At 34.9% G+C, this 25,361-nt stretch overlaps 1 protein-coding gene across 1 annotated transcript in view; it reads right to left on the bottom strand.

The window, feature by feature from the left end:
* Positions 1-25,361, bottom strand: part of LOC132476092 (centrosomal protein of 170 kDa-like) — a 197,710-nt gene that overhangs the window by 98,698 nt on the left and 73,651 nt on the right. The window contains exons 10-12 of the mRNA XM_060077823.1: positions 22,964-23,098; positions 11,910-12,044; positions 850-984 (exon numbers count right to left, since the gene is read on the bottom strand). Coding sequence (XP_059933806.1) covers positions 850-984; positions 11,910-12,044; positions 22,964-23,098 — 405 coding nt within the window. The remainder of the gene's footprint in view (positions 1-849; positions 985-11,909; positions 12,045-22,963; positions 23,099-25,361) is intronic.

Below are 25,361 nucleotides of genomic sequence, written 5' to 3'. Positions count from 1 at the left end.
GTAGAAAGTTGACAGAACTTCTGATGGAATCTATCCTTAACTCAGAGTCAAAGTTGGCTTTCCATACTGCTCCCTGGTGCCTGTATTTAATTCCTCCAGTTCTAATCCTTATCTGCTATTATCACAGAAACTGGCTGTTCATCCTTCAGTGTTGATGTCCTTGTCAAGTCCTTATGTGACAGACAACTGATACCTCCATTTATTTCCTGGAAATCTTGATTTTCTGGCTTTTCACTTAGCTCATTACTCAACTCCTCCAGCAACAAAAGATTATGTTCCTTGACTATTTATCTGAGAATGTGATTCAGAATTATTTCTTCCTTCTGGCTGCTCAACAGCTAATCTTGTTGTTACCATACCCCAACAAATTGGGCATGCTGAGATTTTAAAGAAGTTTTAAACTTCATACATTTTGAACATAATAAAAAATTTTCATTTAAAAATATGATTATATGTTTGTGAATCTAATGAAAACACACAAAACTAGTTTGTATTTACTATTTTGGTCTAATTAAAACATTTAAAAAATTATTTTAAAATACTTAAAATGTCCAATTATATTACTTAACTATATATCAAGTTTTAACACCCTCATAAATAAGTTAAATAAGGAAAAATATTTTAAATAAAAGTGATTTACAAAGATATTAGAATTAATACTTTATGAGAGAATCATTCATAATAAATAAATTTAATTTAAAATGACAATGTCATTAAAACATTCATCAACTATTTTTAACATATTAAAGAATAGGGGACACATCTCTTTTAAGGGTAGACAGATTTTTGCTTTGATGATAAGTTCTTCCTAAAATACCTACTTAATGTCATAGTCTGAGCTTTTTTTACCTGATGTTCCAGTTTCACGATTTTTCTCTTCAGGCTTGCCACTTGACTTGAAAGCTCTTTGTTCATCCACCTCATCATCCCCCAACCATGATGGTTTCCGATATAATGGAGGAAGACGGGGCATAGCCGAAGTACCTGGAAAGAGGTGGGAAAAATCTGTCTAAAGCATATGAAACAGAAAAAAAAAAAAAAAAAAAAGCTTTTGCAGAATGCTAGAATCGCCCAGTTGATTTATTAAACGAAGAAGTACAGCTGACCCCTGAACAACACGGGGTTAAGAGCCTCAACCCTCCCTGCAGTTGAAAATTTGAGTATAACTTATCGTCAGCCTTCCAAATCCACAAAAATATAAGAAATGTTTAATAAGGACCTAGAAGAACTAAAGAGCAAACAAACAATGATGAACAACACAATAAATGAAAGTAAAAATTCTCTAGAAGGAATCAATAGCAGAATAAATGAGGCAGAAGAACAGATAAGTGACCTGGAAGACAAAATAGTGGATATAACTACCACAGAGCAGAATAAAGAAAAAAGAATGAAAAGCATTGAGGACAGTCTCAGAGACCTCTGGGACAACATTAAACACACCAACATTCGAATTACAGGGGTCCCAGAAGAAGAAGAGAAAAAGAAAGGAACTGAGAAAACATTTGAAGAGATTATAGTTGGAAACTTCCCTAATATGGGAATGGAAATAGTCAATCAAGTCCAGGAAGCACAGAGACTCCCATACAGGAGAAATCCAAGGAGAAACATGCCAAGACACATATTAATCAAACTATCAAAGATTAAATACATAGAAAAAATACTGAAAGCAGCAAGGAAAATAAAACAAATAACATAAAAGGGAATCCCCGTAAGGTTAACAGCTGATGTTTCAGCAGAAACTCTGCAAGCCAGAAGGGAGTAGCAGGACATACTTAAAGTGATGAAAGGGAAAAACCTACAACCAAGATTACTCTACCTAGCGAGGATTTCATTCAGATTTGACAGAGAAATTAAAACCTTTACAGACAAGCAAAAGCTAAGAGAATTCAGCACCACCAAACCAGCTTTACAACAAACGTTAATGGAATTTCTCTAGGCGGGAAACAAAAGAGAAGGAAAAGACCTACAATAACAAAGCAAAAACAATTAAGAAAATGGGAAAAGGAACATACATATCAACAATTACCTTAAATATAAATGGATTAAATGCTCCAACCAAAAGACACAAACTGGATGAGTGGATATAAAAACAAGACCCGTATATATGCTGTCTACAGAGACCCACTTCAGACCTTGGGAAACGTACAGACTGAAAGAGGGATGGAAAAAGATATTCCATGCAAATGGAAATCAAAAGAAAGCTGCAGTAGCAATTCTCGTATCAGACAAAATAGACTTTAAAATAAAGACTATTACAAGAGACAAAGAAGGACACTACATAGTGATCAAAGGACCAACCCAAGAAGAAGATATAACAATTGTAAATATTTATGCACCCAACATAGGAGCACCTCAATACACAGGCAATTGCTAACAGCCATAAAAGGAGAAATCGACAGTAACACAATCATAGTAGGGGACTTTAACACCCCACTTTCACCAATGGACAGATCAACCAAAATGAAAATAAATAAGAAAATACAAGCTTTAAATGATACATTAAACAAGATGGATTTAATTGATATTTATAGGACATTCCATCCAAAAGCAACAGAATACACTTTCTTCTCAAGTGCTCATGGAATATTCGCCATGATAGATCATATCTTGGGTCACAAATCAAGCCTTGGTAAATTTAAGAAGATGGAAATAATATCAAGTATCTTTTCTGATATGCTATGAGACTAGATATCAATTACAGGAAAAAAACTGTAAAACTCCTAACACGTGGAGGCTAAACAATACGCTATTAAACAACCAAGAGATCACTGAACAAATCAGAGAGGAAATCACAAAACACCTAGAAACAAATGATAATGAAAACATGATGACTGAAAACCTACGGGATGCAGCAAAGGCAGTTCTAAGAAGGAAGTTTATAGCAATACAATCCTACCTCACGAACAGGAAACATCTCAAATAAACAACCTAACCTTACAACTAAAGCAATCAGAGAAAGAAGAACAAAAAAACCCCAAAGTTAGCAGAAGGAAAGAAATCATAAATATCAGATCAGAAATAAATGAAAAAGAAATAAAGGAAATGAGAGCAAAGATCAATAAAACTAAAAGCTGGTTCTTTCAGAAGAGAAACAAAATTGATAAACCATTAGACAGACTCACCAAGAAAAAAAGGGAGAAGGCTCAAATCAGCAGAATTAGAAATGAAAAAGGAGAAGTAACAACTTACACTCCAGAAATACAAAGGATCATGAGCGATTACTACAAGCAACTCTATGCCAATAAAATGGACAACCTGGAAGTAATGGACAAACTCTTAGAAAAGCACAACCTTTCGAAACTGAACCAGGAAGAAATAGAAAATATAAGCAGACCAATCACAAACACTGAAATTGAAACTGTGATTCAAAATCTTCCAACAAACAAAAGCCCAGGACCAGATGGCTTCACAAGTGAATTCTATCAAACATTTACAAAAGAGCTAACACCTATCCTACTCAAACTCTTCCAAGATATACTAGAGGGAGGAACACTCCCAAACTCATTCTATGAGGGCACTGTCATCCAGATACCAAAACCAGACAAAGATGTCACAAAAAAAGAAAACTACAAGCCAATATCACTGATGAACATAGATGCAAAAATCCTCAACAAAATACTAGCAAACAGAATCCAACAGCACATTAAAAGGATCATACACCATGATCAAGTGGGGTTTATCCCAAGAATGCAAGGACTCTTCAATATATGCAAATCAATCAATGTGATACACCATATTAACAAACTGAAGCAGAAAAACCATATGATCATCTCAGCAGATGCAGGAAAAGCTTTTGACAAAATTCAACACTCTTTTATGATAAAAACTCTAAAGAAAGTGGGAATAGAGGGAATTTACCTCAACATAATAAAGTGCATATATGACAAACCCACAGCCAACATTGTTCTCAATGGTCAAAAACTGAAACCATTTCCTCTAAGATCAGGAACAAGACAAGGTTGCCCACTCTCACCACTACTATTCAACATAGTTTGGGAAGTTTTAGCCGCAGCAATTAGAGAAGAAAAATAAATAAAAGGAATCCAAATCAGAAAAGAGGAAGTACAACTGTCAGTTAACAGATGACATGATACTATACATTGAGAATCCTAAAGATGCTACTAGAAAACTACTAGAGCTAATCAATGAATTTGGTAAAGTAGCAGGATACAACATTAATGCACAGAAATCGCTTGCATTCCTATACACTAATGATGAAAAATCTGAAAGAGAAATTAAGGAAACACTCCCATTTACCATTGCAACAAAAAGAATAAAATAGCTAGGAATAAACCTACCTAAGGAGACAAAAGACCTGTATGCAGAAAACTATAAGATACTGATGAAAGAAATTAAAACAGATGGAGAGATATACCGTGTACTTGGACTGAAGAAGTCAAAATTGTGAAAATGACTCTACTACCCAAAGTAATCTACAGATTCAATGTCATCCCTATGAAACTAGCAATGGCATTTTTCACAGAACTAAAATAAAAAATTTCACAATTTGTGTGGAAACACAAAAGACCCCAAAGAGCCAAAGCAATCTTGAGAAAAAGAAACAGAGCTGGAGGAATCAGGCTCCCTGAATTCAGACTATATACTACAAAGCTACAGTAATCAAGACAGTATGGTACTGGCACAAAAACAGAAATATAGATCAATGGAACAGGATAGAAAGCCCAGAGGTAAACCCACACACATATGGTCAACTTATCTTTCATAAAGGAGGCAAGAATAAACAATGGAGAAAAGACAGCCTCTTCAATAAGTGGTGCTGGGAAAACTGGACAGCTACATGTGAAAGAATGAAATTAGAATACTCCCTAACACCATACACAAAAATAAACTCCAAATGCATTAAAGACCTACATGCAAGGCCAGACACTATCAAACTCTTAGAGGAAAACATAGGACACTCTATGACATAAATCACAGCAAGATCCTTTTTGACCCACCTCCTAGAGAAATGGAAATAAAAACAAAAACACACAAATGGGACCTAACGAAACTTAAAAACTTCTGCACTGCAAAGGAGACTGTAAACAAGACGTAAAGACAACCCTTAGAATGGGAGAAAATATTTGAAAATGAAGCAACTGACAAAGCATTATCTCCAAAATATACAAGCAGCCCACACAGCTCAATATCAAAAAAAACAAAGAACCCAATCCAAAAAAAGGGCAGAAGACCTAAATAGGCATTTCTCCAAAGAAGATAGATATACAGATTGCCAACAAACACATGAAAGGATGCTCAGCGTCAGTAATCATTAGAGAAATGCAAATCAAAACCACAATGCGGTATCACCTCACACCATTCCAAATGGGCATCATCAAAAAATCTACAAACAATAAATGCTGGAAAGGGTGTGAAGGAAAGGGAACCCTCTTACACTGTTGGTGGGAATGTAAATTGAAACAGCCACTATGGAGAACAGTATGGAGGTTCCTTAAAATACTAAAAATAGAAGTACCATATGTCCCAGCAATCCCACTACTGGGAATATACTGTGAGAAAAGCATAATTCAAAAAAAGTCATGTACCACAATGGTCACTGCAGCACTATTTACAATAGCCAGGACATGGGAGCAACCTAAGTGTCCATCTACAGATGAATGGATAAAGAAGATGTGGCACATATACAGAATGGAATATTACTCAGTCATAAAAAGAAACCAAATTATTTGTAGTGAGGTGGATGGACCTAGAATCTGTCATACAGAGTGAAGTAAGTCAGAAAGAGAAAAACAAATACCATATGCTAACATGTATATATGGAATCTAAAAAAAAAAAAAAGTTCTGAAGAACCTAGGGGCAGAACAGGAGTAAAGATGCAGACTTAAGAGAATGGACTTGAGGATGCGGGGAGAAGGAAGGGTAAGCTGGGACGAAGTGAGAGAGTGGCATGGACATATATACACTACCAAATATAAAACAGACAGCTAGTGGGATGCAGCCACTTAGCACAGGGAGATCAGATTGGTGCTTTGTGACCACCTAGAGGGGTGGGAGGGACACGTAAGAGGGAGGGGATATGGGCATATAAGTATACATATAGCTGATTCACTTTGTCATACAGCAGAAACTAACACAATGTGAAGCAATTATACTCCAATAAAGATGTTAAATAAATAAGCAAACCTATCCTATCTATCTATCGTCATTCATTCATTCATTCATTCATTTTGCTCTCCACATCCTTACAGGTAACAGAGTAATCCTGAGAACAAGGGTTAGTAGTTTCCTACTACCACTACCTGAATACCCAAATAAAATGATGTGGCTGAACTATGAAGCAATAACTACAAAAAGCTGGCCCAGAGGTATAGCATTTATCATTTACTTGTTATTCACGATTCAAATGAGTATGTTTCCAATTTTCCTCCCTTGTGAAAAAAAACTTCACAGTTAATACTGACATACTTTTAATATGTTTTCACATTATAACACATTAAAAAAGCAGAGATCAACAACTGCACATAACTATGTTTAAGATTATTATTTCCTAAGTTAGTCCTACTTCAAAATTGCCTTTACTCCAAGGACTAGAAACCCTGAGACTTACACAAGTTAACACCTAATTTAACCAGAAATCGCTTATCTAACAATGTCAAGCAGCACAACAGAGTGGAAAGGCAGCATATATGATATGATTAGTGGAAAGTAGTGAGAAGATTTGAAATCAGGTAAGTCCTGTCTCTATCAGTCCTTAATTCTCATTTTCCTCATTGTTAAATGAGAAAATAATATCTACCCATAAGATTGTTGTGAAGATTCAGTGAGATAAGTTATCCAGAAAAAGTCTGGCACAAAGTAGGCACAAAAGTAAATGTTTCTCTTACTTTTCCTCCCCCAACTCTTCAACATAGCTAATTAGGGAAACAAGAAGCTAAAACCAAAAATCTAACTCTAAAATAAAAAACCCAAGACAGATATGACAACACCTATATCCTCATATTTGTGATCTTTACTACCAGGAAAGTCCTTCATTGAGAACCTTTTTTGGCTATTTACTCAGATTACATGTGGCAAATCTGGAGGGGATATAAAAGCAAGGATTAAGGTCAGACATATTGCGCTAAGAAGAGTCAAGTTGTCGAGATAAGACAAAAAACAATCAAGAGCAGACACACGGCTCAAAAACACAGTAGTTCAGAACCATTCATTCAGTATATGGAGCAAACAGTCTTACATACTTCAAGTCTCCCAAAGGCATCACTGTAATGTATCATAGTTCAATCACTGATGTTCATAATGATGCTTCTGAGTCATAAAGCAAACATTTAAATTATATTCAGCCTTCTGTGCTTAAGAAGGCAATGACATGGGTAATTCATTTAATAGAAATATAGGAAATGGTTAAACTTAGAAAAAAATTTCAGTTGTAAAAGTAAAGTTCAGTCATCTGGAAAATTCATTATGTAGAGGAATTCATTTCTCTGAAGATGATAAAACCAGATCAAGTGTGGGCCTGGTATATTTTGGAATTGTACGCCCACTAGAAAAATTATTAGGGGTCTTCTAAATTAATATAGAAAAATAAAACAGCTTTCCTCTTTCCGTACACTGACGAAACATTCTGAAATTTATGAATTTAACATGCATTTCTATTCAAAACCTATTTTGCTTATACTAAAGTAAACTAAATTATATACTAAAATACTAATATTTTATTTATACCAATATTTTATTATTAATCTCAATTGCTAGATATTTAAAAGTATTTAATAACTGATTATGCTAGAATTAATTATGTTTATCAAAATCAGAAGAGCAATATCCTTAAATTCTTAAGGTATTTTATGATTGTGTGACCTTCCAGGGAAACTGATAACATACATAATTCAGAAAATATGTTCCCTTCATTCTTCTGTACTAAATTAAATGAAATATTAAGCTGTTTCAAGATGATAAAGACTATAATTATGAAGGCAAATTCTGCTTGAGATATCCATCCAACCTAGTATATTCAAGTACTTCAAATTACAAAGACTGGGAAACTCCTTTTACCAAAAAGGAACTACAACTCAAAAGTTTTCAAATTTAGTTTAATTAGATTAAAAATCAGTGTAAAAGAGCCAAAAATCTACTCTTCACAGTTGTACACACCTTTTCAAACTGTATGCAACACTTAAAGGTCTTTAATTGTAACCTAAGAAGTGTTTAAACCGTTTAAACCAAGTTAGAAGGTAGAAGAGCATACCTGATCTAAAATGAGGACAAATTCTCCTTTAATAGGACTCAAATATTCACACAATTTCAGGAGAACGTGATTGCTCTAATATTTGCTTCTAGGGTTCTTTGGGCTTTAAGGGAAATTGGTAGGAGATTCTGGATACACATGGACCCACAGAAAGGGACATAAAAAGTTACTAGGTAGTAGATTCTCTATTATCCTTTCTGGAATGTTCACCTTTCAAAATAAATACTAAGATTTTACAGTCTAAAAATTGGTAACCAAGAAGCAAATAACTTTTTGCTTTTACCAAAAAAGCATGCTTAGAGCACAAATAAACTAATCATTTATATTTCATAATCTGAAACACTAAAAAAAAACCTTAATTTCAAAATGACCAAGTGAAATAGCATTCAATACGCATTTTCAAATTTGATTCTACAATATATGCTGGCATCATAAATTATTTCAAATTAGTAAACTGTTTCTCTCACCCTATATTTTAAAAGACTACAAATGATAAATCTGAAACAATAACATCCTCATACTAATATAAGAAAGCAAATGAGACTCTCATTAAGGCTTTTAATCAGCTGAATCTGACAGAGTGCTTCAAGCTACTTAACAAAAGACGTGCATCACTTAATTCCTTCTAACTCAAAAATAATCCCAAGATTATTAGACAGCTTTTGTCATCTGGCAGAAAAGATACTCAATGAGACACGCCACACAGCTGGTAATCATTTAAGAATTTAGTTTCATTCACATGGATGAAATTACTACTGGATGTTTCACAGTTTGAAATTCATTTCATTAACTTAGGTATGAGAGATCAATTTTTTATGTCAATTTGTTTTTGGAGTGCTTGTTTTAATCTTTATACTATACGAAGTATATTCTTTTGGAGTGACTGTGTGTGTGTGTGTGTGTGTGTGTGTGTGTGTGTAATGACTGCTGAAATGTTAGCTGTTTGTGGTTAAGAGCATGGACTCGAGTCAGGCTACCTGGGTTCAAATCCCAGCTAAACTACTTGCTAGCAGGGTGACCTTGTGAATAAATTCACATAACCTTGCCGCCGTTTCCTTATTTATAAAATGGGGATGATAACAGTAACTACTTTTAGGTATCACTGTGAAAGGATTAAATGATTAAACATATGCAGGGCACTAAGAAGAGTGTCTTGATAAAGCAAGCACCACTGAAGTGTTAGCTGTTGTTAATAAGTCATGGTTCTGTCTCCAGGACAAAAATTACATTTACTGTATTTACATTTATTATAATTACATTGATTGTATTCTAGAAGATATGTATTTCAGACTTCAAAAGTTCTTTTGTGTGTGAGGGTGGAAGGATCTTTAATGGCCAGATAAACTCAGTATCACAATTATTTTCAGAATTTGGCAACAGTTAAATTCTGCTGTGTTTTCTTCTAAGTTAACCACCAATTATTAGCACATTTTTTTTCTCACTCTCCTCTCTCTCTCTCTCTCTCCCCCTTCCTTCCTCTCTCTCTCCCCCTCCCCTTCTCTCTCTCCCTCTCTCTCTTTCTCCTAGATGGCTCTAGTACACAGTGATAATATAATATGTGATTCCTGAAGGAACTTATAGTTTAGATGAAAAGGCATACACACAAAATACTGAAGGAAAGTGTTACATATTAGCAATAGATATAAACAGACATACCCTTTAGAATTTTATATTACCTGATTTATGTGTATACATGTCTGTGGGAGAAGAGCAGGCAGGAATTAGTCTAATTTATGTGGAAATGCACTGGGAGAGAGCACTAAACAACTGGTAGTGGGACGCAAGGCTAAGAAAGTGGGACAAAATTAGAGAGAACTTTGACATAATACCTATTGGGCAAGCAAAAGGAAGCTACTGTAGTTTCTTAAAGAAAGGAAAAAAAAAACGGCAGCTTAGATTTATTATACAAAATGAACTGCAGAAGGGTTGAAACTGGAAATAGTTCAGTTATGATTAATGGAAAAAAAGGGCAACAGAAGTAGGCAATATAATAGATGAGGTGAAAGGAAGGGAAGACACAAAGATTTCATATAAAGTAGACATTCTTGACTGCCTTCCAAAATCCATTTCCTATTCCTCCCTCCTACAAGAACTCCAACATTCCCAGGTATCTCTAACTCTTCCCTGATACAGCTCATGTGCCTTAGGGGGAAAACTAACCCCATATTCAGCTTCAGGATGGGTACAATTGGCTTAAGGATAATCTCATAACCCTTGCCAGGGATTGGTTCAGAAATAAGCAGGTGACCTACTCCTGAACCCATGAGAGGCCAATGAGATGACAAATGTGTTGAAAACTTTGGGGAGAGTTTCCAGGGGTTCTTCTAGAAGCGACCTTTGCTATTTCCCACTGGATGTGATCAAAGCAGCATGCACTCCAACTGCTACTGGCAAGCAGCCTATGAGTATGAGGGGAAACTCCCTCAGTATGCAGCCACTGTGAATAGAAGGGCAGAAAGTCCGAGAGAAAATAGCTAGCTGATGACACCATTGAGATGCTGCATTAACCAATCCTGAAGAGGTTCAGTTATTTATTTTAGCCAGTAGAATTCCTTCCTGTTTAGTCTCAGGTGGCATTTCTATTATTTGCATTTGAGGGTATGCTAAATAATACTAAGTTTCTGAGCTTGAACATGAAGAAAAAAACGTGTTGGCCACAGAAACAAGGAAACTGAGATGGGAATTTATTTGCAAAGTTGACAACTTTCAGTTTGGGGCACTTTAAGATCAAGTTGATAAGGCCAGCTTTCTAAGACTTGTACTCTGGTAAAATTAGAGCATATTTAAGCACCAGTGCTCTTATTCTCCAGCTAATAAAAACCTCTTATTTACCTTGTAGAATTATGGTCAAAGGTAGAAAGTTGACAGAACTTCTGATGGAATCTATCCTTAACTCAGAGTCAAAGTTGGCTTTCCATACTGCTCCCTGGTGCCTGTATTTAATTCCTCCAGTTCTAATCCTTATCTGCTATTATCACAGAAACTGGCTGTTCATCCTTCAGTGTTGATGTCCTTGTCAAGTCCTTATGTGACAGACAACTGATACCTCCATTTATTTCCTGGAAATCTTGATTTTCTGGCTTTTCACTTAGCTCATTACTCAACTCCTCCAGCAACAAAAGATTATGTTCCTTGACTATTTATCTGAGAATGTGATTCAGAATTATTTCTTCCTTCTGGCTGCTCAACAGCTAATCTTGTTGTTACCATACCCCAACAAATTGGGCATGCTGAGATTTTAAAGAAGTTTTAAACTTCATACATTTTGAACATAATAAAAAATTTTCATTTAAAAATATGATTATATGTTTGTGAATCTAATGAAAACACACAAAACTAGTTTGTATTTACTATTTTGGTCTAATTAAAACATTTAAAAAATTATTTTAAAATACTTAAAATGTCCAATTATATTACTTAACTATATATCAAGTTTTAACACCCTCATAAATAAGTTAAATAAGGAAAAATATTTTAAATAAAAGTGATTTACAAAGATATTAGAATTAATACTTTATGAGAGAATCATTCATAATAAATAAATTTAATTTAAAATGACAATGTCATTAAAACATTCATCAACTATTTTTAACATATTAAAGAATAGGGGACACATCTCTTTTAAGGGTAGACAGATTTTTGCTTTGATGATAAGTTCTTCCTAAAATACCTACTTAATGTCATAGTCTGAGCTTTTTTTACCTGATGTTCCAGTTTCACGATTTTTCTCTTCAGGCTTGCCACTTGACTTGAAAGCTCTTTGTTCATCCACCTCATCATCCCCCAACCATGATGGTTTCCGATATAATGGAGGAAGACGGGGCATAGCCGAAGTACCTGGAAAGAGGTGGGAAAAATCTGTCTAAAGCATATGAAACAGAAAAAAAAAAAAAAAAAAAAGCTTTTGCAGAATGCTAGAATCGCCCAGTTGATTTATTAAACGAAGAAGTACAGCTGACCCCTGAACAACACGGGGTTAAGAGCCTCAACCCTCCCTGCAGTTGAAAATTTGAGTATAACTTATCGTCAGCCTTCCAAATCCACAAAAATATAAGAAATGTTTAATAAGGACCTAGAAGAACTAAAGAGCAAACAAACAATGATGAACAACACAATAAATGAAAGTAAAAATTCTCTAGAAGGAATCAATAGCAGAATAAATGAGGCAGAAGAACAGATAAGTGACCTGGAAGACAAAATAGTGGATATAACTACCACAGAGCAGAATAAAGAAAAAAGAATGAAAAGCATTGAGGACAGTCTCAGAGACCTCTGGGACAACATTAAACACACCAACATTCGAATTACAGGGGTCCCAGAAGAAGAAGAGAAAAAGAAAGGAACTGAGAAAACATTTGAAGAGATTATAGTTGGAAACTTCCCTAATATGGGAATGGAAATAGTCAATCAAGTCCAGGAAGCACAGAGACTCCCATACAGGAGAAATCCAAGGAGAAACATGCCAAGACACATATTAATCAAACTATCAAAGATTAAATACATAGAAAAAATACTGAAAGCAGCAAGGAAAATAAAACAAATAACATAAAAGGGAATCCCCGTAAGGTTAACAGCTGATGTTTCAGCAGAAACTCTGCAAGCCAGAAGGGAGTAGCAGGACATACTTAAAGTGATGAAAGGGAAAAACCTACAACCAAGATTACTCTACCTAGCGAGGATTTCATTCAGATTTGACAGAGAAATTAAAACCTTTACAGACAAGCAAAAGCTAAGAGAATTCAGCACCACCAAACCAGCTTTACAACAAACGTTAATGGAATTTCTCTAGGCGGGAAACAAAAGAGAAGGAAAAGACCTACAATAACAAAGCAAAAACAATTAAGAAAATGGGAAAAGGAACATACATATCAACAATTACCTTAAATATAAATGGATTAAATGCTCCAACCAAAAGACACAAACTGGATGAGTGGATATAAAAACAAGACCCGTATATATGCTGTCTACAGAGACCCACTTCAGACCTTGGGAAACGTACAGACTGAAAGAGGGATGGAAAAAGATATTCCATGCAAATGGAAATCAAAAGAAAGCTGCAGTAGCAATTCTCGTATCAGACAAAATAGACTTTAAAATAAAGACTATTACAAGAGACAAAGAAGGACACTACATAGTGATCAAAGGACCAACCCAAGAAGAAGATATAACAATTGTAAATATTTATGCACCCAACATAGGAGCACCTCAATACACAGGCAATTGCTAACAGCCATAAAAGGAGAAATCGACAGTAACACAATCATAGTAGGGGACTTTAACACCCCACTTTCACCAATGGACAGATCAACCAAAATGAAAATAAATAAGAAAATACAAGCTTTAAATGATACATTAAACAAGATGGATTTAATTGATATTTATAGGACATTCCATCCAAAAGCAACAGAATACACTTTCTTCTCAAGTGCTCATGGAATATTCGCCATGATAGATCATATCTTGGGTCACAAATCAAGCCTTGGTAAATTTAAGAAGATGGAAATAATATCAAGTATCTTTTCTGATATGCTATGAGACTAGATATCAATTACAGGAAAAAAACTGTAAAACTCCTAACACGTGGAGGCTAAACAATACGCTATTAAACAACCAAGAGATCACTGAACAAATCAGAGAGGAAATCACAAAACACCTAGAAACAAATGATAATGAAAACATGATGACTGAAAACCTACGGGATGCAGCAAAGGCAGTTCTAAGAAGGAAGTTTATAGCAATACAATCCTACCTCACGAACAGGAAACATCTCAAATAAACAACCTAACCTTACAACTAAAGCAATCAGAGAAAGAAGAACAAAAAAACCCCAAAGTTAGCAGAAGGAAAGAAATCATAAATATCAGATCAGAAATAAATGAAAAAGAAATAAAGGAAATGAGAGCAAAGATCAATAAAACTAAAAGCTGGTTCTTTCAGAAGAGAAACAAAATTGATAAACCATTAGACAGACTCACCAAGAAAAAAAGGGAGAAGGCTCAAATCAGCAGAATTAGAAATGAAAAAGGAGAAGTAACAACTTACACTCCAGAAATACAAAGGATCATGAGCGATTACTACAAGCAACTCTATGCCAATAAAATGGACAACCTGGAAGTAATGGACAAACTCTTAGAAAAGCACAACCTTTCGAAACTGAACCAGGAAGAAATAGAAAATATAAGCAGACCAATCACAAACACTGAAATTGAAACTGTGATTCAAAATCTTCCAACAAACAAAAGCCCAGGACCAGATGGCTTCACAAGTGAATTCTATCAAACATTTACAAAAGAGCTAACACCTATCCTACTCAAACTCTTCCAAGATATACTAGAGGGAGGAACACTCCCAAACTCATTCTATGAGGGCACTGTCATCCAGATACCAAAACCAGACAAAGATGTCACAAAAAAAGAAAACTACAAGCCAATATCACTGATGAACATAGATGCAAAAATCCTCAACAAAATACTAGCAAACAGAATCCAACAGCACATTAAAAGGATCATACACCATGATCAAGTGGGGTTTATCCCAAGAATGCAAGGACTCTTCAATATATGCAAATCAATCAATGTGATACACCATATTAACAAATTGAAGCAGAAAAACCATATGATCATCTCAGCAGATGCAGGAAAAGCTTTTGACAAAATTCAACACTCTTTTATGATAAAAACTCTAAAGAAAGTGGGAATAGAGGGAATTTACCTCAACATAATAAAGTGCATATATGACAAACCCACAGCCAACATTGTTCTCAATGGTCAAAAACTGAAACCATTTCCTCTAAGATCAGGAACAAGACAAGGTTGCCCACTCTCACCACTACTATTCAACATAGTTTGAGAAGTTTTAGCCGCAGCAATTAGAGAAGAAAAATAAATAAAAGGAATCCAAATCAGAAAAGAGGAAGTACAACTGTCAGTTAACAGATGACATGATACTATACATTGAGAATCCTAAAGATGCTACTAGAAAACTACTAGAGCTAATCAATGAATTTGGTAAAGTAGCAGGATACAACATTAATGCACAGAAATCGCTTGCATTCCTATACACTAATGATGAAAAATCTGAAAGAGAAATTAAGGAAACACTCCCATTTACCATTGCAACAAAAAGAATAAAATAGCTAGGAATAAACCTACCTAAGGAGACAAAAGACCTGTATGCAGAAAACTATAAGATACTGATGAAAGAAATTAAAACAGATGGAGAGATATACCGTGTACTTGGACTGAAGAAGTCAAAATTGTGAAAATGACTCTACTACCCAAAGTAATCTACAGATTCAATGTCATCCCTATGAAACTAGCAATGGCATTTTTCACAGAACTAAAATAAAAAATTTCACAATTTGTGTGGAAACACAAAAGACCCCAAAGAGCCAAAGCAATCTTGAGAAAAAGAAACAGAGCTGGAGGAATCAGGCTCCCTGAATTCAGACTATATACTACAAAGCTACAGTAATCAAGACAGTATGGTACTGGCACAAAAACAGAAATATAGATCAATGGAACAGGATAGAAAGCCCAGAGGTAAACCCACACACATATGGTCAACTTATCTTTCATAAAGGAGGCAAGAATAAACAATGGAGAAAAGACAGCCTCTTCAATAAGTGGTGCTGGGAAAACTGGACAGCTACATGTGAAAGAATGAAATTAGAATACTCCCTAACACCATACACAAAAATAAACTCCAAATGCATTAAAGACCTACATGCAAGGCCAGACACTATCAAACTCTTAGAGGAAAACATAGGACACTCTATGACATAAATCACAGCAAGATCCTTTTTGACCCACCTCCTAGAGAAATGGAAATAAAAACAAAAACACACAAATGGGACCTAACGAAACTTAAAAACTTCTGCACTGCAAAGGAGACTGTAAACAAGACGTAAAGACAACCCTTAGAATGGGAGAAAATATTTGAAAATGAAGCAACTGACAAAGCATTATCTCCAAAATATACAAGCAGCCCACACAGCTCAATATCAAAAAAAACAAAGAACCCAATCCAAAAAAAGGGCAGAAGACCTAAATAGGCATTTCTCCAAAGAAGATAGATATACAGATTGCCAACAAACACATGAAAGGATGCTCAGCGTCAGTAATCATTAGAGAAATGCAAATCAAAACCACAATGCGGTATCACCTCACACCATTCCAAATGGGCATCATCAAAAAATCTACAAACAATAAATGCTGGAAAGGGTGTGAAGGAAAGGGAACCCTCTTACACTGTTGGTGGGAATGTAAATTGAAACAGCCACTATGGAGAACAGTATGGAGGTTCCTTAAAATACTAAAAATAGAAGTACCATATGTCCCAGCAATCCCACTACTGGGAATATACTGTGAGAAAAGCATAATTCAAAAAAAGTCATGTACCACAATGGTCACTGCAGCACTATTTACAATAGCCAGGACATGGGAGCAACCTAAGTGTCCATCTACAGATGAATGGATAAAGAAGATGTGGCACATATACAGAATGGAATATTACTCAGTCATAAAAAGAAACCAAATTATTTGTAGTGAGGTGGATGGACCTAGAATCTGTCATACAGAGTGAAGTAAGTCAGAAAGAGAAAAACAAATACCATATGCTAACATGTATATATGGAATCTAAAAAAAAAAAAAAGTTCTGAAGAACCTAGGGGCAGAACAGGAATAAAGATGCAGACTTAAGAGAATGGACTTGAGGATGCGGGGAGAAGGAAGGGTAAGCTGGGACGAAGTGAGAGAGTGGCATGGACATATATACACTACCAAATATAAAACAGACAGCTAGTGGGATGCAGCCACTTAGCACAGGGAGATCAGATTGGTGCTTTGTGACCACCTAGAGGGGTGGGAGGGACACGTAAGAGGGAGGGGATATGGGCATATAAGTATACATATAGCTGATTCACTTTGTCATACAGCAGAAACTAACACAATGTGAAGCAATTATACTCCAATAAAGATGTTAAATAAATAAGCAAACCTATCCTATCTATCTATCGTCATTCATTCATTCATTCATTCATTTTGCTCTCCACATCCTTACAGGTAACAGAGTAACCCTGAGAACAAGGGTTAGTAGTTTCCTACTACCACTACCTGAATACCCAAATAAAATGATGTGGCTGAACTATGAAGCAATAACTACAAAAAGCTGGCCCAGAGGTATAGCATTTATCATTTACTTGTTATTCACGATTCAAATGAGTATGTTTCCAATTTTCCTCCCTTGTGAAAAAAAACTTCACAGTTAATACTGACATACTTTTAATATGTTTTCACATTATAACACATTAAAAAAGCAGAGATCAACAACTGCACATAACTATGTTTAAGATTATTATTTCCTAAGTTAGTCCTACTTCAAAATTGCCTTTACTCCAAGGACTAGAAACCCTGAGACTTACACAAGTTAACACCTAATTTAACCAGAAATCGCTTATCTAACAATGTCAAGCAGCACAACAGAGTGGAAAGGCAGCATATATGATATGATTAGTGGAAAGTAGTGAGAAGATTTGAAATCAGGTAAGTCCTGTCTCTATCAGTCCTTAATTCTCATTTTCCTCATTGTTAAATGAGAAAATAATATCTACCCATAAGATTGTTGTGAAGATTCAGTGAGATAAGTTATCCAGAAAAAGTCTGGCACAAAGTAGGCACAAAAGTAAATGTTTCTCTTACTTTTCCTCCCCCAACTCTTCAACATAGCTAATTAGGGAAACAAGAAGCTAAAACCAAAAATCTAACTCTAAAATAAAAAACCCAAGACAGATATGACAACACCTATATCCTCATATTTGTGATCTTTACTACCAGGAAAGTCCTTCATTGAGAACCTTTTTTGACTATTTACTCAGATTACATGTGGCAAATCTGGAGGGGATATAAAAGCAAGGATTAAGGTCAGACATATTGCGCTAAGAAGAGTCAAGTTGTCGAGATAAGACAAAAAACAATCAAGAGCAGACACACGGCTCAAAAACACAGTAGTTCAGAACCATTCATTCAGTATATGGAGCAAACAGTCTTACATACTTCAAGTCTCCCAAAGGCATCACTGTAATGTATCATAGTTCAATCACTGATGTTCATAATGATGCTTCTGAGTCATAAAGCAAACATTTAAATTATATTCAGCCTTCTGTGCTTAAGAAGGCAATGACATGGGTAATTCATTTAATAGAAATATAGGAAATGGTTAAACTTAGAAAAAAATTTCAGTTGTAAAAGTAAAGTTCAGTCATCTGGAAAATTCATTATGTAGAGGAATTCATTTCTCTGAAGATGATAAAACCAGATCAAGTGTGGGCCTGGTATATTTTGGAATTGTACGCCCACTAGAAAAATTATTAGGGGTCTTCTAAATTAATATAGAAAAATAAAACAGCTTTCCTCTTTCCGTACACTGACGAAACATTCTGAAATTTATGAATTTAACATGCATTTCTATTCAAAACCTATTTTGCTTATACTAAAGTAAACTAAATTATATACTAAAATACTAATATTTTATTTATACCAATATTTTATTATTAATCTCAATTGCTAGATATTTAAAAGTATTTAATAACTGATTATGCTAGAATTAATTATGTTTATCAAAATCAGAAGAGCAATATCCTTAAATTCTTAAGGTATTTTATGATTGTGTGACCTTCCAGGGAAACTGATAACATACATAATTCAGAAAATATGTTCCCTTCATTCTTCTGTACTAAATTAAATGAAATATTAAGCTGTTTCAAGATGATAAAGACTATAATTATGAAGGCAAATTCTGCTTGAGATATCCATCCAACCTAGTATATTCAAGTACTTCAAATTACAAAGACTGGGAAACTCCTTTTACCAAAAAGGAACTACAACTCAAAAGTTTTCAAATTTAGTTTAATTAGATTAAAAATCAGTGTAAAAGAGCCAAAAATCTACTCTTCACAGTTGTACACACCTTTTCAAACTGTATGCAACACTTAAAGGTCTTTAATTGTAACCTAAGAAGTGTTTAAACCGTTTAAACCAAGTTAGAAGGTAGAAGAGCATACCTGATCTAAAATGAGGACAAATTCTCCTTTAATAGGACTCAAATATTCACACAATTTCAGGAGAACGTGATTGCTCTAATATTTGCTTCTAGGGTTCTTTGGGCTTTAAGGGAAATTGGTAGGAGATTCTGGATACACATGGACCCACAGAAAGGGACATAAAAAGTTACTAGGTAGTAGATTCTCTATTATCCTTTCTGGAATGTTCACCTTTCAAAATAAATACTAAGATTTTACAGTCTAAAAATTGGTAACCAAGAAGCAAATAACTTTTTGCTTTTACCAAAAAAGCATGCTTAGAGCACAAATAAACTAATCATTTATATTTCATAATCTGAAACACTAAAAAAAAACCTTAATTTCAAAATGACCAAGTGAAATAGCATTCAATACGCATTTTCAAATTTGATTCTACAATATATGCTGGCATCATAAATTATTTCAAATTAGTAAACTGTTTCTCTCACCCTATATTTTAAAAGACTACAAATGATAAATCTGAAACAATAACATCCTCATACTAATATAAGAAAGCAAATGAGACTCTCATTAAGGCTTTTAATCAGCTGAATCTGACAGAGTGCTTCAAGCTACTTAACAAAAGACGTGCATCACTTAATTCCTTCTAACTCAAAAATAATCCCAAGATTATTAGACAGCTTTTGTCATCTGGCAGAAAAGATACTCAATGAGACACGCCACACAGCTGGTAATCATTTAAGAATTTAGTTTCATTCACATGGATGAAATTACTACTGGATGTTTCACAGTTTGAAATTCATTTCATTAACTTAGGTATGAGAGATCAATTTTTTATGTCAATTTGTTTTTGGAGTGCTTGTTTTAATCTTTATACTATACGAAGTATATTCTTTTGGAGTGACTGTGTGTGTGTGTGTGTGTGTGTGTGTGTGTGTGTAATGACTGCTGAAATGTTAGCTGTTTGTGGTTAAGAGCATGGACTCGAGTCAGGCTACCTGGGTTCAAATCCCAGCTAAACTACTTGCTAGCAGGGTGACCTTGTGAATAAATTCACATAACCTTGCCGCCGTTTCCTTATTTATAAAATGGGGATGATAACAGTAACTACTTTTAGGTATCACTGTGAAAGGATTAAATGATTAAACATATGCAGGGCACTAAGAAGAGTGTCTTGATAAAGCAAGCACCACTGAAGTGTTAGCTGTTGTTAATAAGTCATGGTTCTGTCTCCAGGACAAAAATTACATTTACTGTATTTACATTTATTATAATTACATTGATTGTATTCTAGAAGATATGTATTTCAGACTTCAAAAGTTCTTTTGTGTGTGAGGGTGGAAGGATCTTTAATGGCCAGATAAACTCAGTATCACAATTATTTTCAGAATTTGGCAACAGTTAAATTCTGCTGTGTTTTCTTCTAAGTTAACCACCAATTATTAGCACTTTTTTTCCTCACTCTCCTCTCTCTCTCTCTCTCTCTCCCCCTTCCTTCCTCTCTCTCTCCCCCTCCCCTTCTCTCTCTCCCTCTCTCTCTTTCTCCTAGATGGCTCTAGTACACAGTGATAATATAATATGTGATTCCTGAAGGAACTTATAGTTTAGATGAGAAGGCATACACACAAAATACTGAAGGAAAGTGTTACATATTAGCAATAGATATAAACAGACATACCCTTTAGAATTTTATATTACCTGATTTATGTGTATACATGTCTGTGGGAGAAGAGCAGGCAGGAATTAGTCTAATTTATGTGGAAATGCACTGGGAGAGAGCACTAAACAACTGGTAGTGGGACGCAAGGCTAAGAAAGTGGGACAAAATTAGAGAGAACTTTGACATAATACCTATTGGGCAAGCAAAAGGAAGCTACTGTAGTTTCTTAAAGAAAGGAAAAAAAAACGGCAGCTTAGATTTATTATACAAAATGAACTGCAGAAGGGTTGAAACTGGAAATAGTTCAGTTATGATTAATGGAAAAAAAGGGCAACAGAAGTAGGCAATATAATAGATGAGGTGAAAGGAAGGGAAGACACAAAGATTTCATACAAAGTAGACATTCTTGACTGCCTTCCAAAATCCATTTCCTATTCCTCCCTCCTACAAGAACTCCAACATTCCCAGGTATCTCTAACTCTTCCCTGATACAGCTCATGTGCCTTAGGGGGAAAACTAACCCCATATTCAGCTTCAGGATGGGTACAATTGGCTTAAGGATAATCTCATAACCCTTGCCAGGGATTGGTTCAGAAATAAGCAGGTGACCTACTCCTGAACCCATGAGAGGCCAATGAGATGACAAATGTGTTGAAAACTTTGGGGAGAGTTTCCAGGGGTTCTTCTAGAAGCGACCTTTGCTATTTCCCACTGGATGTGATCAAAGCAGCATGCACTCCAACTGCTACTGGCAAGCAGCCTATGAGTACGAGGGGAAACTCCCTCAGTATGCAGCCACTGTGAATAGAAGGGCAGAAAGTCCGAGAGAAAATAGCTAGCTGATGACACCATTGAGATGCTGCATTAACCAATCCTGAAGAGGTTCAGTTATTTATTTTAGCCAGTAGAATTCCTTCCTGTTTAGTCTCAGGTGGCATTTCTATTATTTGCATTTGAGGGTATGCTAAATAATACTAAGTTTCTGAGCTTGAACATGAAGAAAAAAACGTGTTGGCCACAGAAACAAGGAAACTGAGATGGGAATTTATTTGCAAAGTTGACAACTTTCAGTTTGGGGCACTTTAAGATCAAGTTGATAAGGCCAGCTTTCTAAGACTTGTACTCTGGTAAAATTAGAGCATATTTAAGCACCAGTGCTCTTATTCTCCAGCTAATAAAAACCTCTTATTTACCTTGTAGAATTATGGTCAAAGGTAGAAAGTTGACAGAACTTCTGATGGAATCTATCCTTAACTCAGAGTCAAAGTTGGCTTTCCATACTGCTCCCTGGTGCCTGTATTTAATTCCTCCAGTTCTAATCCTTATCTGCTATTATCACAGAAACTGGCTGTTCATCCTTCAGTGTTGATGTACTTGTCAAGTCCTTATGTGACAGACAACTGATACCTCCATTTATTTCCTGGAAATCTTGATTTTCTGGCTTTTCACTTAGCTCATTACTCAACTCCTCCAGCAACAAAAGATTATGTTCCTTGACTATTTATCTGAGAATGTGATTCAGAATTATTTCTTCCTTCTGGCTGCTCAACAGCTAATCTTGTTGTTACCATACCCCAACAAATTGGGCATGCTGAGATTTTAAAGAAGTTTTAAACTTCATACATTTTGAACATAATAAAAAATTTTCATTTAAAAATATGATTATATGTTTGTGAATCTAATGAAAACACACAAAACTAGTTTGTATTTACTATTTTGGTCTAATTAAAACATTTAAAAAATTATTTTAAAATACTTAAAATGTCCAATTATATTACTTAACTATATATCAAGTTTTAACACCCTCATAAACAAGTTAAATAAGGAAAAATATTTTAAATAAAAGTGATTTACAAAGATATTAGAATACTTTATGAGAGAATCATTCATAATAAATAAATTTAATTTAAAATGACAATGTCATTAAAACATTCATCAACTATTTTTAACGTATTAAAGAATAGGAGACATCTCTTTTAAGGGTAGACAGATTTTTGCTTTGATGATAAGTTCTTCCTAAAATACCTACTTAATGTCATAGTCTGAGCTTTTTTTACCTGATGTTCCAGTTTCACGATTTTTCTCTTCAGGCTTGCCACTTGACTTGAAAGCTCTTTGTTCATCCACCTCATCATCCCCCAACCATGATGGTTTCCAATATAATGGAGGAAGACGGGGCATAGCAGAAGTACCTGGAAAGAGGTGGGAAAAATCTGTCTAAAGCATATGAAACAGAAAAAAAAAAAAAAAAAAAAAAAGCTTTTGCAGAATGCTAGAATCGCCCAGTTGATTTATTAAACGAAGAAGTACAGCTGACCCCTGAACAACACGGGGTTAAGAGCCTCAACCCTCCCTGCAGTTGAAAATTTGAGTATAACTTATCGTCAGCCTTCCAAATCCACAAAAATATAAGAAATGTTTAATAAGGACCTAGAAGAACTAAAGAGCAAACAAACAATGATGAACAACACAATAAATGAAAGTAAAAATTCTCTAGAAGGAATCAATAGCAGAATAAATGAGGCAGAAGAACAGATAAGTGACCTGGAAGACAAAATAGTGGATATAACTACCACAGAGCAGAATAAAGAAAAAAGAATGAAAAGCATTGAGGACAGTCTCAGAGACCTCTGGGACAACATTAAACACACCAACATTCGAATTACAGGGGTCCCAGAAGAAGAAGAGAAAAAGAAAGGAACTGAGAAAACATTTGAAGAGATTATAGTTGGAAACTTCCCTAATATGGGAATGGAAATAGTCAATCAAGTCCAGGAAGCACAGAGACTCCCATACAGGAGAAATCCAAGGAGAAACATGCCAAGACACATATTAATCAAACTATCAAAGATTAAATACATAGAAAAAATACTGAAAGCAGCAAGGAAAATAAAACAAATAACATAAAAGGGAATCCCCGTAAGGTTAACAGCTGATGTTTCAGCAGAAACTCTGCAAGCCAGAAGGGAGTAGCAGGACATACTTAAAGTGATGAAAGGGAAAAACCTACAACCAAGATTACTCTACCTAGCAAGGATTTCATTCAGATTCGACAGAGAAATTAAAACCTTTACAGACAAGCAAAAGCTAAGAGAATTCAGCACCACCAAACCAGCTTTACAACAAACGTTAATGGAATTTCTCTAGGCGGGAAACAAAAGAGAAGGAAAAGACCTACAATAACAAAGCAAAAACAATTAAGAAAATGGGAAAAGGAACATACATATCAACAATTACCTTAAATATAAATGGATTAAATGCTCCAACCAAAAGACACAAACTGGATGAATGGATATAAAAACAAGACCCGTATATATGCTGTCTACAGAGACCCACTTCAGACCTTGGGAAACGTACAGACTGAAAGAGGGATGGAAAAAGATATTCCATGCAAATGGAAATCAAAAGAAAGCTGCAGTAGCAATTCTCGTATCAGACAAAATAGACTTTAAAATAAAGACTATTACAAGAGACAAAGAAGGACACTACATAGTGATCAAGGGACCAACCCAAGAAGAAGATATAACAATTGTAAATATTTATGCACCCAACATAGGAGCACCTCAATACACAGGCAATTGCTAACAGCCATAAAAGGAGAAATCGACAGTAACACAATCATAGTAGGGGACTTTAACACCCCACTTTCACCAATGGACAGATCAACCAAAATGAAAATAAATAAGAAAATACAAGCTTTAAATGATACATTAAACAAGATGGATTTAATTGATATTTATAGGACATTCCATCCAAAAGCAACAGAATACACTTTCTTCTCAAGTGCTCATGGAATATTCGCCATGATAGATCATATCTTGGGTCACAAATCAAGCCTTGGTAAATTTAAGAAGATGGAAATAATATCAAGTATCTTTTCTGATATGCTATGAGACTAGATATCAATTACAGGAAAAAAACTGTAAAACTCCTAACACGTGGAGGCTAAACAATACGCTATTAAACAACCAAGAGATCACTGAACAAATCAGAGAGGAAATCACAAAACACCTAGAAACAAATGATAATGAAAACATGATGACTGAAAACCTACGGGATGCAGCAAAGGCAGTTCTAAGAAGGAAGTTTATAGCAATACAATCCTACCTCACGAACAGGAAACATCTCAAATAAACAACCTAACCTTACAACTAAAGCAATCAGAGAAAGAAGAACAAAAAAACCCCAAAGTTAGCAGAAGGAAAGAAATCATAAATATCAGATCAGAAATAAATGAAAAAGAAATAAAGGAAATGAGAGCAAAGATCAATAAAACTAAAAGCTGGTTCTTTCAGAAGAGAAACAAAATTGATAAACCATTAGACAGACTCACCAAGAAAAAAAGGGAGAAGGCTCAAATCAGCAGAATTAGAAATGAAAAAGGAGAAGTAACAACTTACACTCCAGAAATACAAAGGATCATGAGCGATTACTACAAGCAACTCTATGCCAATA

This window comes from Mesoplodon densirostris, chromosome 2 (assembly GCF_025265405.1).
Source record: "Mesoplodon densirostris isolate mMesDen1 chromosome 2, mMesDen1 primary haplotype, whole genome shotgun sequence".
Classification (NCBI taxonomy): Eukaryota; Metazoa; Chordata; class Mammalia; order Artiodactyla; family Ziphiidae; genus Mesoplodon; species Mesoplodon densirostris.
Note: the sequence above shows the minus strand (reverse complement) of the source record. Positions and strands in the feature narration are given on the sequence as shown.